We start from the raw sequence: 19222 nt of genomic DNA on the forward strand, positions 1-19222 counted from the left end.
TAGTTTCATTGCCAGTCTGCTCTGCAGACTCCCTAGCAGGTTTATTATTCCTCATGTCTTTGAAGGACTATTTATTGTTAGTTTGCTAGTTGTTCTTCTTCTATTTTCTTCTTCTGTACATTTCTTCTGATATCATATTTTATATTCCATTGGGTACAGTCATGCTGGTTTTCTCTTGCTGTTACCTGAGTCTTAATAAATGGTATGTGCTGGCCTTGTGCTTACTACACAGCATCTTAAAGTAGTTTCCACAGTACCTGTAGGGATTTAATTTTTGTTCTTTTGATGTGTTTATATAAAAATGTCCTTGTTTTTATGTATACTTCCAGATGTATTGCTCACTAAAGACAGAATTTCCACAGCTATCCTTTTCTTTTATACCTGTCAGAACTTGAGTGCAAAGCAGGTAGTTAGAAATTTGTGAGATTTATACTTCCAAAACCAACATAAGTGCACAAACAATACATGAATTACATATGCACAGTACCATAGAAGGTTTTGAAAGCTATCACATTGTATTTCAGAAGTGTGGCTGCACATTCTGCTGTGTAGTCTGGTGGGATTTTTTCAGTGACATTGGCAGACTTGTCAAATGGAGTCTTGAGAGCATTAGAAGCAGTATGGGGAGTACTCTGTAGAAAAGAAACTCATTACTGATCCTTTTCTCATAGTATTTGAATCTCCTGCTCTTTTGTGCTAAAAATATGATGTCCATTGATGTGAACAAAGGAGATTTTTTTTGTTGTTTGGGGTTTTTTTACTTCACTGTAAATGGGTCAGTTACTAGAATTTTAATCCTTCAAGGTAGGATTATTTTAGTGTGTATTTTTGAATAGGCTGGTTCTAATTTACCTAGATATGAATATCTGATCTTCCTTTTTTTGTAAAGTTCTCTGTACAGCAGGAGTGGAAGCAGTGCTTTATTTTGAGAGCAGTGTTGAGGTAAATTTAAAGGTTAGTTATCACTCAGACAGGAGCAGCATCAGATGCTGGAAATTGTCCTTTTAGAAATATCCAAGAAACTGCAGTCTAGTTCCATAGTTAAATCATTTTATGGCAGCTGAATATCTGTCCTGTAATGTATTAAATAATTTAATTTCTGATAAATAAGTTGCATTAAGTATTTAACTTCTATTTGCTTTTCTTAAGGACTCTTAATGGGCTCAGTAAGTACAGGTTGTTACAATGATATTTGTGCATCTTAGAATTACTTAATTAAAACGGTTAGAAATCATTTGTCTGTCTTGTGGTATGCTTGAATATTTTTTTTTTTCCCATGTTCCAGGTAAATATGCTGAAGATATATTTGGTGAACTTTTCAATGAAGCACACAGTTTCTCATTTAGAGTCAACTCCTTACAAGAGCGTGTAGATCGCTTGTCTGTCAGTGTTACACAGCTCGATCCAAAGGAAGAGGAATGTAAGTTACCTCCTGCAGGGAGGATTTCTTATTTTGTCACTCAGACAGCACTGATAGGTGAAATGGAATAATAGTTTAATAGTTTAAATCATATTTATAAGAATCCACAGCAAAGCATCATAAGAAAGGTCCAGTTCTATTTCTGCTACAGGTTTTTTTATAGCCTTGAGCAGCTTTCTGAGCTCAGCATTTTCATGGTTACTGAATGATAGTAAGGAATTCACAAAAAAATGGCTACAGGAGTATCTGTCACCTCAGTAGTGTTACATATTTGGAATATTAATAACATTATGTCATATTATGTGAATGCTTGGAGATTTTTTTAAACCTTTCTATTAATTCTCATAGAATGTAAACATTTGTCCAGGTGGGGTTTTTTTTCATTTAACTTGTACCATCTTACTTTCTGAATGACATTATAGTTGTATAGCTTCATTTATTACTGCTGCATAACTTCTTGGACTCTTTCTAAATAACTTAATATTGTAAATATTGGTTAGCACTGAGAAAACAAGTACTCTCAGAAGTCATCAACTCTTGCCTGTAAGATAGAATTTGTATAGAATTTTAAAGGATGCCTAGGCTTTGTTTGGCCACCTAATGCATAAATGCTATGAAGCTTTTTTGCCTTTGTCAGTATCTGCTGGCCACAGGTCAACTGTGAAAAATCTTGTAACCCCAAAAAATTTAGGGTGTTCTAAACTATGTGGTTAAGACCTAGAAAGTAGAGGAACATCCCATAATGAAAAATAACTTCAGATTGGATGTGGGATCCAATTTTAAACTATAGAATGCTGTTTCGGTTCTGAATGTCTAGATATAATAATTGTGTATTATTACATTGTGTGATTACAATTGTGTATACAGAAATAATGAAGTGAGAGTAGTCTTCAGGTTGTCTCTGGTTATAGATGTCAGAATTTCACTAGTAGCAAAATAAAGCAAAGGGAAGTTTTGGATCTGTATTTCGTGTGGCATTAATTTTAGAACAGGTTTTGAAAGACAGCTGCTCACAGCTAGTAGCAGATTTTCCACAGAATCATGACTTGCCTAGGGGAATTCTTACATTAATGGGATTTTCCAAGTCTCTTGATAACTGAGCATAAATCACCCCCGTACACCTCTTTTTTCCAGTTGTTGTGGTTTAACCTGGCAGGTTAACACCACACATCCACTTGCTCACCCCTGCTCCACAGTGGGAGGAGAGAGATAATCAGGCAGAAAAAAAGGTAAAATTTGTGGGTTGAAATAGTGACATTTTAATAGGACAGAAAAGGAAGGGAAAACATCAATAATAATATTAGAATATACAGAGCTAGTGACACACAATGCAGTTGCTCACCACCTGCTGACTGATGATGCCCAGCCAGGTCCTGAGCAGCAGCCCAGCCCCCAGACAACTTTCCCCTGGGTTTATGTGCTGACAATGACACCATATGGTATGGAGGGTCTCTTTGGCCAGTTTGGGTCAGCTGTTGTGCCTGGGTCTCTTCCCAGCTCCTTGTGCCCCCCAGTCCTGCTCACTGGTAGGGTGGAGTTAGAAGCTGAAGAGTCCTTGACCACTGCTCAGCAGCAACTAAAGCATCAGTGTGTTATCAACATTATTCTCATCCTAAATCCCAAACACAGCACTATACCAGATACTAGGAAAAAATGAAATCTCCTGCCCAAACTAGGGCATTTTTGCTATGATTGGATAATGATAAAAAAACCCTTTCCATGTATGATAATAAATTGTCAGCAGTTGTAATCTTGTAAAAACTGTAACACTCTGGAGTGTTAATGGCATTTCTGCATTTACTCTTGATAGCCTAGTTTTGGTTTAAATCAGAGGGCAGTGTATGTTGATATGATATCATATCTAATAAGTTAATCATTCACATTTCCATAGAATGGAGAGACCATATTAAGCCATTGAGTTGAAGCATCCAGGAATATTACACAATAGCAAGAAAATTGTACTATGCTATGTAAAAGGCCTTTTAGTAGTTTGGCTCTACATTTCAGGACCAAAAATCTGTAACTATTTGATGTTAGAGAATTTCTAGAAGTAGTTTTAAATAGTGTGTAGTCCCCAATGCACCATCCCAACACATTTGCACAGAAGTGTGCATGCTGTAGTGTTTGCTAAACTGTATAGCCAAAGAAAGGTACAGACTGCAGTTAAGGAAACAGGGAATAGGTCCACACAGTGAAGTCCAGCATGGCTCAGGGTGATTTGTACCTGATCCCCTGGATTTGTGTCTCACACCAGAGAGTAACAGTGACTGCTTGTACTTCAGAGGAGCACTTGCAGTCCTCCGTGTCAGGAGCTATTAAATTACTGGTTTTATTAACCTAAGAATATCCAGTCCCTGAGCTGTAGCCAGTGCTCCTTATTCACAAACATCTCCTGGAATGAGTCACCGGATGAGGACAAAGGAGAAGAGGAGACATTTGATATTTCCCTAAAAATCTATTTCCCTAAAAGTTAGGGATCAAGAAACATTTTTTCCTTCAGTATATTGTTTTGGGCTTGACTTTAGAAATCCATCACAAGTAGTTTAGGTTTAGTCCTAGTATGGACTAGAATAGCTGAGGGATGTTAATGCATGAAGGGGGGGAATATTTGAATTTACCTTTTTTAACTCTCTGTGCAAGAATTAAGAACTTTCAGTACTTCTACTCAGCTAACAGCATGAGTAAAATGGGATATACTTTGTGAAATGAGTCTCATCTGCTCTTTGCCAGGAGGCAGTAATAGAAGATTTAATGGGTTCCTTTGGGCCCATGCTATTACACAAGAGAAAGAAATTAAGATTCATTTAAAGCTAAGTGGCATGAACAAAAACAGCCCAAGTCAGATTCACTAAACGAGATGCAGATACTTGGCAAGACGTTTCTGGTAGAGTCAGAGTGATAAAAAGCTCTGAATTTGTTTGAACACTCTGTGTGTTTTCTCATTTTGAATTATTACAGCACCTCTGTGAAAGAATAAAACCAAGGTTAAGATTATATCTTTAGGAGTCTAACTCCTCATGCACAATTTTTCTGTCATAGAAGAATTGCTATCAACTTGGTTTGCTTTGAATTATTACACTGTTTTCAAATTCTTGATTTCTCAGTATTATTAATTTCATATTTTAATAGATTTTTAACATACTTTATTATTTTCATATACATTTGGGTTTTCCCCTCAGAACATACCCAACTTGTATGCAGACAAAAAGAAATCCTCTGCTTTCCATCAGTAAACTCAGCTTTATTTCAATTGTATGGGAAACAAACCCATATGTATCCAAGAGTAATATTTGGGGTCCTTTTTGGACTGAGAAAACACATTCTTGCTATAAAGCTGAACTAAGGTCAACAGCTTCACTAGCCCTGCAATATAAGGTGTCCTCATAGGTGAGAAAATCAATCCTGAGTATAATTTCTTTGCAACCATTTTTCATTTCAGTATTTACTTTATAGGAAACATTACTAACTCTGTCCATATATATGCAAATTGCATCACTAAAATAACATTTCTCTTAATTGATCAAATTTTCATGAATTTAATTGTGCCTTTTAAGTGTGAAGTACTGCTAAAAGTGAAAAATAGCATAGTTGTAGAAATCTGACAATTTTGAAAAGAATATTAATTTTAACAATTATGTGGTTCTTTTTTGAGATGATGATACATGGTAGAGCCCTGATGTATAGTGTCATGAGGTATTGGAAAATAGTTTTGTGTCCCTCAGAAATAAATAATATCAGGGCAGAAGGAAAATTCATAAATTCAGAATTTATCAGACTGTTTGGTATTAATTTGGTGCTTCTTTCATTGTGAGCTGCCTAATTCTATTTAAACCTCAGACCAGTTAGGATTTTAATCTCAAAGGCAGTGTATCAAATTCTTGATTTCCATAGTATATTTGTTACAACTGTGACAAGCAACTTAAATAAACCTAATGGGCAGAAGTGCTGTGGGTGAGTAGCCTGGCACATTTCAAGAAAGGAATCAAAGTGTTGCGAGTTGTGTTTCAACAGGCTTCTGCCTTTGAATACATGTGTTAGTTGTTTTTCTAAACATTCTATAAATATTGCCCTGTCATTAAAACAATAGTAGTTCAGAAGTTTCGCTGGACCAACGCCAAAACCAGATTTGTTGTTTTGCTGTGGGTAAAGAAAGGTAGCATTTGGTGGGGAGAAACCTAAAAAGCTTGACAGATAATTGTGGTCTGTATACTGCTGGAAATGGGAGACTTGGTCAGCTTTAAATCTGGATACTCAGCCCACTGTGGGACTTAGAAGGAAAGGGTAGTAAATAAACCCCAGTTTAAGGGGCAGCTCACTGTCTTTAGCCTCTGAAAAAGATTTTGCTGAGTATAAATGTAATCAAAATTAAGAACAGGGAGCACATGAAAATTGGGTCGTGATCTCCACATGTACTCTATTAAGTGGAGAGTAAACTATTGTGAATTCATTCATTAGAAATGTTACCCTCCAAGGCAGATAAAGACTCTTGGATTATATAGCAGGTCTCTTGCTACTTGCTACTTAAAGAAAGTTGGATTGCACATCACTACTTAAAGAAAGTTGGATTTGAGTGTGTCTCCCTCTCAAGATTCTGAGCAAGTGGCTGGACTTCAACTGCTCTCCATGTTCCTTCTCCAATTTTCTTGGGCCCTTGATTAAATCTGTGAGTTATTTAGGAAGTAAATCAGTTTTAAATTACTGTGTCCACGGACTGATAGATCCATGGTAGGACCATGATAGTGCATGTTTTGTGTATAAAAAGAGGGATGTGGACAAAATATGACTTGCTAAACAATGTAGTGGTTTGTTGAGACTTACCAGCAGATTCAGTGCTTGATGCCCATGGGTAATTCACGTCTTAATAGGCCTTGCTTGTTGTACATGCTGCAGTTGAAGCACCTTCTGAGTCCTCCTCAAATGATTGCTGTAGCATTTACACCTTCTTTTTGTTTACCTGTAGTAGTTAAGCAACATAGTTTCTCTATCCAAAGAGCTCTTGAGCTGTTTTGGAATTTTTTTTAACAGTATTTCAGAAAATTTCTATTTCTTCTGTAGGGGACAAGCCCAAGAGTGATGTCTGATCTACAGAAATAATCTCTCTATTTAACTATTAAACCCACAGTCAGAGTATTCTGATGGCAGAGAAACCTAATATGTGTGCATTCTGGTCATTGTTTAAATGGATAATCATTAAAAGTATAAAATAAATAAGGTAGAAATCTGACTTTGAGATTGCAGTGTCTTTAGGAACTGAATCGCACAAATCTTTACCTTAAGAGAATTTTCAACAGCGCCACTCCCTACCAATTAATTCTCTTTAATGGGAAATTTACAACTAAGTTATTTGTTTGAGAATGTCGTTCATTCCTCTTTGCACTTTTCAGGTTGCTGGGTAAGATTTTGAACAGAGAAAGGGAATTGTATAGGGCAACCAAGTCCCTTGATTTGGATGAAATTTCCCCTAGTAATTTAGTTCTGCAGGGAGTCACAGCTGTAATATTCAGGAGTTTATGGTTTTGAAAGTTGCCAGGATGAAATTCTGCAAAATGAATTAAGAGAACAAGTTTCTAAGAGGAATATATATGATTTCTTTATTAACTCTCTTTAGGAGAACGGATTTTTTTGACCTAGAACCTAACCATAAATTGTGTAGTTGAGGGACTGTAAAATAATAAAAATAAATCTAGTAACTTTTTTTTTCTTCTGGTGAAGTAAAATGTAGTATTTAATGTATTTGAAAAGTTAAAGGTAGCTACTTTCTGTCAGCGCTTTAGTGAGCTCTGTACTTGACTTACACTACAAGATGGGGATTGAAGTTTAATGAGATGCTTGCCAAGAGATAAAACATTATTTAGTATGCACATTACAGATGTGCTTTAATTTCATTTTTACTTTACCCCAAAAGAAATACAGTTATTGTATCTCATCAGAGTGCAATTTAAATACCCTTCCCCTCCACCCCCTCATTGTGTTGTTGATTATAAGTAAAAATGGACTGGCGTCTCTTTCAAAACCAAGTGTACAAAAGGTTGACAGTTTAGCTTTCTGACAGACAAATTTTGCTTATGTGGAAAATATTGTTGTGCACAGAGGGTTAGATTGGCTGATATAATACGTCTTTTCATACAATCCAAACAACGGACACAATAAAGACAAACAGGCATTTGTTTAGACTGTTGAATGAATCTTCAAATTAAATGGTGAATATCTCAACATTTAAGGAAATTATTTAAGACCCCTTTTTTTTTAATTGCAGTGAACACAAGTAGTAGGTGTAGTAGGTGGACTTTCAGAAAAATAAATCCTTATTAAATTTAGGATCTTGGGCTGTGCCAAAAGTTCTGGTGCTAGTTAGAATTAAGCAACTGGAAGCACAAATTTACCAGCATCAAGTCAAATGCCTGCAGCTTTTCCAGCTCCTCCATCAGCTGCACATCTCTTCTGCCACCTGAACTCATGCATGCTGTTTGCCTGCCCACCCCCTTGCAGTGCCAGTGTGTCAATCAGAGCCGGGTGGCCGTGGGACCAGCCAGGTTTTCACCCCTGCTGAGGCTGTAAACCACGCAGGGCTTTTGTCCCTTTGCCAGCTGGCAAGCCAAACAAGTGGCTTTGTCAGCCAGACCGTGCACAGCCCAGGATTACGCTGGGTGTATGATGTGGGATTTACCTGATCCCTCTGTGTAGGCAAGTTATATCCATGGCAGGATTCTCCCTTGCTGCATGCCACATCCTTCTGTTTCCTGAGTAATGCTGTCCTAATGTGGTCTGCTGGTTGGGATAATGGTGTGCTTTTCAGGGAATGCCTGTTACAGGTCATCAGCGTAGGAAATGCTGCTGGAAATTCTACAGTATACCTTTTCCATGAAGCTTTCTGCTGTGTAGCTTAGGTTTAAAGAGAAAATTATTATGCTTATTGTTGGGGATTGATTGACTGATTATCCTTTGGTGTGTTATCCCCCGCTATGTGTACAAAATGTAGAGTTTTAAGCAAGGAAATGGACATTATGGATCAGACTGGCTGTGCTTGCTCATTGAAGAGATAGAATGCTAATAAGGAGTTTGTAGAACAGTGTTAATAATATGGTGTCACATACTCTGTGAGCATTTTAATATTAAACCAAAGTACTGTATTTATTTATTAGAATAAACTGATTAAGTTCATTGTCCTCAGAATGTACACAGGTTCAAAGAGAAGTATACTAAGTTTTACTTTTGTTGGAAATGTCTCCAATATAGAACATACAGTTAGAAATCTTGCAGGATTGCCAAGCAACTCTGAGCAAGTACATTTGGTGTTATTTGTATAACCAACAACACAAAGGAAAAGCAGCTGAAGTGTAAAAAGATCTGAGACTTAAATTTTTAGATTAGGTAAACCTCAGTTATTCTAACTGAACTTTTGCCAGCTGATAACAACCTGTACTTCATGACAGGTACAAAATATATAGGGTTAGTTATGACTGCAAAAATACCTACAGAAATTGAGACTCCTAGCTGACATTCAGACATTATAATACTTCTTTCACACATTTAAAAAGGCTTCTGAGCAGCTAATTAAAGCTATTAAAAAGAATAAAAGACACTGTGATGAATTAGAACCTAAGGGTAAAAAGGAGGAAACTTCTCCAGGAATACACAACCTTGCCAAGCTTAATAAACTTCAAAAGCCAAGCTGAAAATCAAATAAATCCCATCTTTAGCCTCAGAAAGGATGTTGCCAATATGCTTAGGTAAGAAGACAGAACATTCCAGGAACTGCAAGCCTTCTGGGAAAAACCCTGCTTTCTGCCCCTTTGTGATCCCACAGCAGAAATCCAGCTTGGTGTATGTACCTATGTATGTGTACCTTGTGTGTGTTACAGGAGCTCGAGTGAAAAAGCGGTTTTCAGCTTAAACAGGTTTTTCTTTAAACTGTTGCCAAAGGCCCTAGTGATAGCAGGGCAGGGGTAAAGTTGTCCTCTCATCTTGCATAAACAGGCATTACTACCAACCTGTTTCTATAAAAGAAACATAATTATTTATAGATAAAATGTATGTGCTGAAAGTACTCTTTGCTACTAAGTCAGAAAACTGTTTTCAGCATTGTTTGTGATTTTAAAAAAAGAGCCCAAGCTAATGAAAAGATCTGCTGCTTTATCTAATGGAAGTCTCATGCTGGTTGCAAAGGTAGCTTTGAGCTGTGAAGCCTAGAATTCACAGATGTGGTAACTGAAGAGCAGGGAAGGAGAGAAATATGAGACTAAATAGGTATACTGTTTCCAGAATTAAAAGTGCAAAGCTTATCAGTTGTGGTCACTTTTCCATTAATCTTTATCTAAATTTTAATAAAATAGTAAAAAACTCTTTTGAAATCGAGAAAGATATGTAGGCTTTACCAGGAGTGGGTAAAAATAGTTGAAATCCCTGTTTAATGTGTTGTGTTCATGTAGTATTGTTTTCCTGTGGATCTTACATAAAAGTAATTGATTATTCCTAATGACTGTGCTTAAAAGTCGGGGTGGCTCTGAATTAGACAGAGAAGGCTCATGTTGATTAAACAGATTAAATAGCATTTGACTATTTTCATGTGTTGGAACACAGAATCACCTCCCAATAATGCCCATTGATCTCAGTAGCATAAGCTTAAGTGATTTGCTGGTTTGGCATCTCAGTGGGCCCTCAGTGCACCTGCTGCCTACATGCAAGGAATGCAAAGGTTGGCTTGTTATGCCACAAAGATAAAATCTATACCTCAAGACAGAGAGCAGTTTTTAGTAGCAAAAGGATTGTGAAATGGAGTTGGTAAACGTTATTAGGTACTTCTGAACTACTGAATGATATTTTACAGCTACAGTACACAATTTGTTGAACTACTTAGGAGAGACAGAGTTCTGATGTCTGTTTAGGTGAGAAAAATTTCCTGTGAAGCTAAATAGAGGATAATGTGCTAGAACATTACAGCCATGTTTGTCACACAGTCTGACAATATCTTGTCATGGCGATAGATGAATCTGTATTTGCTGTAAAAGGCCCAACATGCAAGCAGTACTGCTTTATATTTTAACCAAGATTCCGCAATTCCAGATTAATCCAAACAAAATTTATCAGGTGGGATTTTTTTCAATGGCAATATCCCCTTTCAGTGTCACTGCAGGACATTACAATGAGAAAAGCTTTCCGGAGTTCCACGATTCAAGACCAGCAGCTGTTTGACCGCAAAACTCTGCCAATTCCTTTGCAAGAAACTTACGACATCTGTGAGCAGCCTCCTCCACTTAACATTCTCACCCCTTACAGGTTAGTAAAACAAAATTGATCAAAAACTATTTCTAGCTTATTTTATGTAATAGAGAGGATATATCCAGGCACTTTGCTTACATGGAGTAGGACTTGAGTATATTTTATGCTTGACTGGAAAACTGGGAAGCTGCTGGAGGAGTGAAAGCAGCAGAAGACATTATAAGCATTAAAACTTTACTCTGTTTTACTCAAATCTTATCTCAGTGTAACATGGTAGGAAAAAGTAGTTTTTAAATTTTGTATTTATTAAACCATATAATATACTTGGATGTGAAGTGAAGAAATTAAACAGGTCAGTGGGTAGAAAGAAGGATGTTCAATGGAAATGAATATTGTTTGCTGTGCCAGAGATTCAGTTTGAATCAGTAGCTAAACAGAGGCACAGCCACACAAATTTGCTCAATATTTTAATAGCAAGATTTGAGTTATTGGAGTGGAAATTCTCTGATATTTTCTCTTTTTTTCTTCTTTTTTTTTTCTTTTTTTTCTTTTTTTTTTTCCTGGAGATTGCGTTAAAGTTATCTTTCTAAAATTAGAACCTTGAATGCCAGGAAAAATAGTAAGAAGTGTTGGTGCAGGAGGTCAATGATCATCTCTTTTGTGTTCCTCGGTAAAACATTGCAGGATCTGAGATACTATATCTTCCTTAATATGCCCTTGCTTTGTCTTAATGTATGGATTAATGTCTTGTCAAATAAATAGTATGCCCTGTTTGTCTCACTGTATTTCAGGGATGATGGAAAAGAGGGTTTGAAGTTCTATACCAATCCTTCATATTTCTTTGATCTGTGGAAGGAAAAAATGTTGCAGGACACAGAGGACAAAAGAAAAGAAAAGAGGAAGCAGAAGGTACATATGTTAACTTTATATGGCTCTCTTTGTTTTTTCCTAGAAAGGGTTTGCTTGCAAATATGCTACTTTAATAGCAATCCAGACTTGACAGAGACATCTATTCAACTAAAGCTACTTGTATTCATTCAGTTCCACCAACTTTAACAATTAAATAATAATAATAATAGCAGTAGTAGTAAAATAATATAGAAAGACCTAAAGCTTTCATGTTGTCTTAACATAGACAACTTTTGCCAAAGCTTTTAAGTATTATAGCAATGACTCAGAAAAGAAGGACGAATAAAGTGTAAAGAATTTCACTTGAACATTTATTTGTAAGACAAAATTTTGACAGTCTTACAGGTGAAAAAGCTTGAATGATATTCTAATAGATATGTTTAAACTAGAAAGAAATTAGTAGGACTAAAACATTTTGCTTATATTTTCTTAAAATTAAACAAGCACTTTTGCTAATGGTAATGCTACTTTTTTATTTGACCATTATTCTGTATGTCTCATATGTAGTAGAGAATCTATTATAAATATATTATAAATTAACGCTCATATGACTGTTAGATTTATAATTTTATTTCAGACTTAGACTAAAAAGCAACTTAAACAGGTATTTTTCTCTATATTATTCAGGTTCTTAGCCACTAGTCTGATGTTTCTGGCTCTTACAAGTCTGTCTGGTCTGCATATTATGTTTAGCCTGAAAGAAAATTTTTCTTGCTTTTGAAACAGGATTGTTTTTTATAATTTTGTTGCTGATGTTTATATGCATGTAATTAAAAAATATTGTCTCAGTTGTCAGTTTTGTTTGCACAACTTTCCTACAGCAGAAAAATCTAGATCGCCCTCACGAACCAGAGAAAGTGCCAAGGGCACCTCATGACAGACGGAGAGAGTGGCAGAAGCTAGCCCAAGGTCCAGAGCTCGCAGAAGATGATGCTAACCTCTTACATAAGCACATTGAAGTTGCTAATGGCCCAGCTTCACATTTTGAATCAAGGTTCCTTTTTGTTTTTTCTATCCTTTATGAAGTGTATTCATACTGCGTAGTGAACATGCATGAGAAATGGTCAATGACGAGGTGCTGCTGCTCCCCTTGAAATGCCCTGGAAATCACTGATTTAGCTTATTCATAACACAGTTCTGAAATTCTTAGTGTGTCCTTAAATGAGTAGTTACTATGTTGTTGTTTTTAAGGGTAGCAGGTATCCTCACTGTATCCTTGAGGATGTGCTGTCCTCTGCAGCTTGATGAAGGTGTAGTGTCACTGCTGCAAGCTTGCACCCAGGTGTGTCATTGCATTCCAGTCCTGACCCACAAAATCTCCATTGTTCCAGCCTCTTGATTTTTCTTAACAGACACTGCCAAGACTATATCGTGTGTGTGATGTGAACAAACATCCACTTGGAGCTCAAATGAGAATGTTGAGCTTCTCTTTACTCTTGAACAAATCCATTATTTGATTGACATTTCTGGTTATAGCCTATTACAAAATCCAACCTGTTGAATTCTCATTTCACAGCATGTATTTGCTGGTGGCTAAAAGTAGCATTTCACATGGTAAATACCTGCTGTGCTTATGCTTCTGGTCTTGGTGCAAAGTCAAGTCCATTTTACCAGCCAAGAAACATCTAATAGCAAAAAGGGCTGACAAGTAATGTTAGGCAATTTGGGGATAAATTTTTGCTTTGGGGGTTTTGGCTGTTTTGTGTTGTTGGGTTTTTTTAAATTAAAAAGTATTCATTATCCTCTCAAAAACTGGTTAAATTTTTCCCCTATCTTTCTGTGGTCAAAAGCACACCATAAGAGAGTATTTTGTTTAGCTTTGTAAGGCCTTCAAACAAGCTCAGTAGTGACAGTGAGTAATTATGACAACTCTAGGAGAGAGTGTTTGTTGCCTGAAAAGTAGAAAAACCTGCTTGTAGAAAACTTAGCTCAATTCAGAGTGGAAAATGCTCTCAGTGCGTTTCACTCAGTGGGGTACAAGTTAAGTTATGGTGATTAGCATTTTCCTAGGAACAGCTTTATAGAATCTCTGTAAGCTGCTGTGTCGAGTCATTGGCAGAAACATCTGCTTTCCTGCTGTCCTTTTGTTATGTTGTATGTTGGGTTCCACTTTCGACATTCTTGTTTTGTATCCAGGACCCTGGCCTAAACCTTGATTATCTCAGTACCTTATTGCAATTATTAATAATGCTGAAGTGCTTGGGAGCACTGCATGTGCAGAACATGTTGTTCAGATACAGAGCAGCACCATGCTTTGAAATAAATGAGGAAGACTTTCACCCCTGAAGAATTTAATAGGCTTAGATACTACAGTGGTAGCAGTATGTGGAAATGTAGAGTGTTGCTCTACTTGTTGGAAAGTGTTCTACAAATACTTTTGTTCTGAATTTAATAGAATTTTTTAATAAAATTCGTAATTGAATAGTTAATTTAAATTTACTAACTCATTAGGTCCTTGAGGTGTGTCTAAAGTTGTCATTAACAAGTTGAATCATCTTTACTTAGTGCTACTACTCAATAATAGATATTGATTGAGTCCTGTGTCTATTAAAGCAGCGAGTTCTCTGTATATATTGGAATAAAGATCCTCTGACAGAAGTTCAGCTAAATTATTCAGTTGTAAATTCTACCATTCTAACATCCATTTCATGAATGCTATAAAAGAAGAGTAGCTTGCTAGCTCATTGTATTGCTGTGTTTATTTAACTCAAAATAATGTGTCTAATAAACACTGAGGTCACACACATACTGTAGAAACTATCTGATACACCCATCAAAATCAAACCCTTGAGCTGCTAGAAGTAATAACAGGGAAAGTGGGATAAATTATTGAAAAGCCTCACTGTCTAATATGCAACACTAGTGGAGAGAAGATACTTGCGTTCAGAATTCAGACTGAAGTACAGAACAGTGGCTGAGGGCACTAATACTGACTCCTACAAAAGGTGAAGCTGGATCATTTCTCCCTGCTTTTCTACAGATCCCAAGCATACGTGGACCACATCGACGGGTCCTATTCCCTGTCTGCCTTGCCCTACAGCCAGATGTCCGAGCTGCTGAGCCGAGCCGAGGAGCGCGTGCTGGTCAGGCCCCACGAGCCGCCGCCGCCGCCCCCCATGCACGGCGCGGCCGAAGGGAAGCCTGTGCCCCCCTGCGTCAGGTACGAGCCACAGAGCCACGTGTGGAGGGATCTCTTGGGGCTGGGTTAGTTATCTACCACCCCCACAATAGATGTCAGCGTTATGTCTGCCAGAAATCCCAGGGGCTGTGGCTGGCTGCCCCAGCGTGCCTGCAGGAACAGGGACACCAGCAGCTGGATGGGAAGGCGGGCATCCAAATCCCATAGGATGCTCTGGTGGAGACAGACCTCAGCTTGCCATCCATACTGCAGCCGTGGTGCCTTCTGAGTTAAATGGCAAGACAAAGAACTGTATGGAAAATGCTTGTGTGAAATATGTTGGCATTTCGGGATGTAGCTTTGGAGTTTTGGAAATTTGTACAACTGAGATGTGTTTCAGCCTACATGAAAGGAAGAATATATTACAGCAAGACAGTCAGCTGTCAAAACTATGTATTCATTGCATTTGCTAAATTGTAAGTGCTTCTCTTTCCCAAAGTGGCTTTTTTTCCCCTACATCTTTGTACCTTTTCAGAACATTTTCTAGGGGTGAAAATTTCTTTGTCACTCCCCTATTTTTTTATACCAAAGGTCTTACTTTATGGTCAGGCACATACAGCTTAGACTAGAGGATACTTAATTCAGATGGGGTTGTTATATCAGCAAGATGTTAGTCTCTTGAAAAGAATGATTTTTACTGATTAGGAGATAATACACAAAAATGCATAATTCTTTAGATTAATTTACCATAACAGTTTAAAGAAATCCTCTGGTGGTCTTTCATGAAGATAAATGTACTGTTCTCTCTTGCGTTCTTCAGTTCACCTATTCATTGTCCTATAATGAGTATCTAGCATATAACTGTACCTCTCTGTACACTGTATTGATGACCTTTGATATTAGTCTCACTCATTTTGTCATCACACCTTAAATATATATTTCAAATTAACTTATTGTCATTGTTTGGTTTGGTTTTAAAGTTCTGTGAATCAAAACAGTTTATCAACTGCTAGTTTTCCCTGACTTGAGAAAAGGAATTTGGATTTACTTAGGGACAACAGGGAAAAATTATACTGCTGCAGGAAACCTTTGATAAAGATGCAGGTACACTGTATAAGAACATCTATTTGGTTAACAGCTGAATTTGAGCAGAGGTCTTTTGGAAACCAGTTGCAAGCTCCATACTGAAAATTAGACTTCCTTATTTATGAGGTGTGGACAACACCCTGAAATCACCATAGTACATAATGCTCTTTAATGCCCAGGTTTCAATGTTCTAAAGTTACAGAAGTGAATCTATTACTATTTTTTCCACTCCCTAGCTCTAATAACTTTGTTCTGTTATTGGATGTTGCAGTTCTACTCCTGGCTTGGTAGAAAATCGTCCTCAGTCACCAGCAACAGGCAGAACACCGGTGTTTGTGAGCCCCACTCCTCCTCCTCCACCACCACCACCTCTTCCATCTGCTTTGTCGACTTCATCATTAAGAGCTGCAATGACTTCCACCCCTCCACCCCCAGTCCCACCCCCTGCTCTGCAGGCCCCAGCTGTGCCACCTCCGCCAGCTCCTCTCCAGATAGCTCCAGGAGTTCTTCATCCAGCTCCACCTCCAGTTGCTCCTCCCCTAGCACAGCCCTCTCCCCCGGTCACTAGAGCTGCCCAGGTGTGCGAAGCTCTGCCCGTTCACCCAGTTCCTCCACAAGCTGAAGTACAGGGACTTCCTCCACCACCCCCACCTCCTCCCCTGCCACCTCCTGGCATTCGACCCTCCTCCCCTGTCACAGTTGCAAACCTTTCCCACCCTCCTCCTGTTCTGCACCCTCCTCCCACAACCATTGTCCCTGGCACTCATGCACCCATAATGCCTCCATCTCCACCATCCCAAGTGATTCCTGCTCCTGAGCCCAAGCGCCATCCTTCAACTCTTCCTGTGATCAGTGATGCTAGAAGCGTTCTGCTGGAAGCAATACGGAAAGGTAACGTTGGCTATTAAGCAGCAAAAAGAACAATCTCAGAAACCTGCTAAATATGTATGACCTTTGAGAGAGGAATATTTCACATGTGTAAGAAGTTAGAGAAAAGCATCTTAAGTCTGTTTCTGTTTTCTATCCCCTACAGTGTATGCATTGCCAAGTAGACAGGTTTTTTTCAATTTGTAATTGCACTTATCAGATGTTTAGTTTGGATGGCAAAATTGGTTCTCTGTGGAAGTTAGATTACAGAAAAAAGTACGTGTGTTTGTAGATGATCTGTGGAGATTATCTTTCTGTTTCTGTTTACCTGCAAATGTAGCTGGTTTTGATCATCTACAGATTGTGTAGAAAACAAAAACATTGGTTTTCACAGACAGATTTTCACATTATATTAAAGTGAAACTGATCAATTGGCATTGGAATTTTGATCATCTATCACTGTATTACAAGATATAAGTGACGTTCATTGCTGAAGACTTCAAGCTGTTAAGTATCTGATCTCAGTGCTGTAGTGGAGCAGCCTTTGCATTGCAAGGTGCCCATGGCAAGAGTGCAAGGGAAGGGCAGAGCTGCAGGGCAGTGTTTTCCTGATGATCTCATGAGGAGCTGTGTGTGCCAGCTGTACCTTTCAGCTTATGGTGCCCATGGCCAGGAAAATCCTCACTGGCACCAGAACACACACATTGGTGTGTGCTGCTGTTTGATGGTGGGGTATCTTTCAGTAACTAAGATCTCTCAAATGTTTCAAGTCCTACATTCTTCTTCTCTTCCCCTGCACTGCAGCACAGCTCGGAATCTGTATGGTACTGTAATATCAGCAGATAGGCTATAGCACTAATTTGAAATATATTTGCATGTCTATATGCACATGAATTGAGAACACCATTGAAGTCTAAAGAAATGTTGACAACAACTGAGTACAAAGAGGTGTGTGAACATACGTAGAGAATGTCAGCAAAAAAGAGAAACTAGAGCCTGCTGGTATAATCTAGGTGATTGCTGAAAACATTTTTGACCAAGTTATACCCAAAAAACAAAGGCTTGAATTACCACAGGTTTCATCTTCAAGTAATACTTTATCCCAAACAGGGTTACAAGAGGTCCTTCTTGTTAGGATATTCAAATATCTATAAACTTTCATTAAAATTATGAATAGAGAGTCTAGAAAATGCAAATAGCAAAATGGCTTAATCACTTACAGTGGTACTAAAAATGTATTTTAATGGGAAATCAGAACCAGGATATTATAGTAGAAGAACTCAAGATCTTGTCTGCCGCTGCAATTCTGACATTCTTCTCTTTGAAAGCTTGACAAAAAAAAGTTCTTGCAGTGGTGAAGGAGGAGAGTGACATGTTTGTGCTCTGATTTCTGCAGGTATTCAGCTGCGCAAAGTCGAAGAGCAGCGGGAGCAAGAAGCCAAGCACGAGCGCATTGAGAACGATGTTGCCACCATCCTCTCCCGTCGCATCGCTGTGGAATACAGTGATTCAGAAGATGATTCAGAATTTGATGAAGTAGATTGGCTAGAGTAAATTTGTTACATTGCTGTACACTGCAAAATCGAATGCTAATGTCCATTGTGGTGCTTGTTCTTTGGAAGTTTGATGGTCATTTCTAGTGTTTTTTGTATTCTTTTCTTAACATAATTAATCCATGTTTTTCTACTTTTCAGTTTACAAAGAGCTCCTAGTGCATCTTCAAAACTAAATGTTTTACAGTGGCTTTTCTTACACATCTCTTTTGGAAGAACATACTTTGTTCCAATAGACCACTAAGTATTAAGCATGGGCAGCTGTTGGTAGAGTAGCAGTTTCAATTTTTTGGCATATCTTAACTGTGCACTTTGTGAATTTTAAGTTGATGAAGGCAACTGAGATTGACATTCCAAGGGCAGCTGTATGTACTAATGAGCCTTATTCCACTTCTGATAGTGTTTTAAAACATTAAACCTAGCTATCAAAATATCACTGCCTCGATCACACCTGTACACTAAAAGTACATATAGTTAGCAGCACTGAACACACTGAAAAGCAAATGGATCTTTGGGGGGGTTTATTATTGTTTTATTGTTGTTTTTAAATAATTATGGCCTTATTTGAATGTTTAGAGATTCCCCTTCCCTTCTTCCCTCCCAGGTACATATTGTGTGGTACTATTTTTGCCTGCATAATAAAAGTTTAAAGTTTTTTTTTTTTTCCTTGTGAAATCTTTTGACTTAAACATGCTGTGTAACTTATGTAACTGTTAAAATAACAGTTTGATTTAATAAATGGTTCATTTTAAATGTTCCTGGGTGTTGCTCTTTCAATGAAACCTGCTTTTCACTGGTATACCTGAGAGATCCTTGGTTTTCAGGTATTTAATCTGTGGTGTACAAAAAATACTTTACTGTTAGTGTATCTTGAAGAGATGCAGCAGTTAAAATCATTGACAAAAGATGATTTTTTAAAGTGCTGTCTAGCAGTGCAGTGCATGTTTTGCACATCTTTTGTGTTTCTCTTCCCTGGAATAACTCCTTCAAGTCTGAGCACATAGTCAAAAGCCTGTTGAGAAGGGAAGCGTGAGAGGGTGCAAGAGTTCT

At 37.8% G+C, this 19222-nt stretch overlaps 1 protein-coding gene across 3 annotated transcripts in view; it reads left to right on the forward strand.

Annotated features, from left to right (window-relative positions):
- The window catches only part of WASF1 (WASP family member 1), an 89080-nt gene extending 70151 nt beyond the window's left edge, over nucleotides 1-18929 (forward strand). For all 3 annotated transcript variants that reach the window (XM_039727955.1, XM_039727962.1, XM_039727946.1), the window contains exons 3-9: nucleotides 1286-1420; nucleotides 10543-10696; nucleotides 11431-11548; nucleotides 12370-12542; nucleotides 14529-14708; nucleotides 16024-16643; nucleotides 18016-18929. In XM_039727955.1, the coding sequence (XP_039583889.1) occupies nucleotides 1286-1420; nucleotides 10543-10696; nucleotides 11431-11548; nucleotides 12370-12542; nucleotides 14529-14708; nucleotides 16024-16643; nucleotides 18016-18173 (1538 nt within the window). In that variant the 3' untranslated portion in view covers nucleotides 18174-18929. The remainder of the gene's footprint in view (nucleotides 1-1285; nucleotides 1421-10542; nucleotides 10697-11430; nucleotides 11549-12369; nucleotides 12543-14528; nucleotides 14709-16023; nucleotides 16644-18015) is intronic.
- Nucleotides 18930-19222: the final 293 nt, after the last annotated feature.

The sequence above is a fragment of the Passer montanus genome, unplaced genomic scaffold (genome assembly GCF_014805655.1).
Source record: "Passer montanus isolate IOZ18808 unplaced genomic scaffold, ASM1480565v1 scaffold11, whole genome shotgun sequence".
In the NCBI taxonomy this organism is placed as follows: domain Eukaryota; kingdom Metazoa; phylum Chordata; class Aves; order Passeriformes; family Passeridae; genus Passer; species Passer montanus.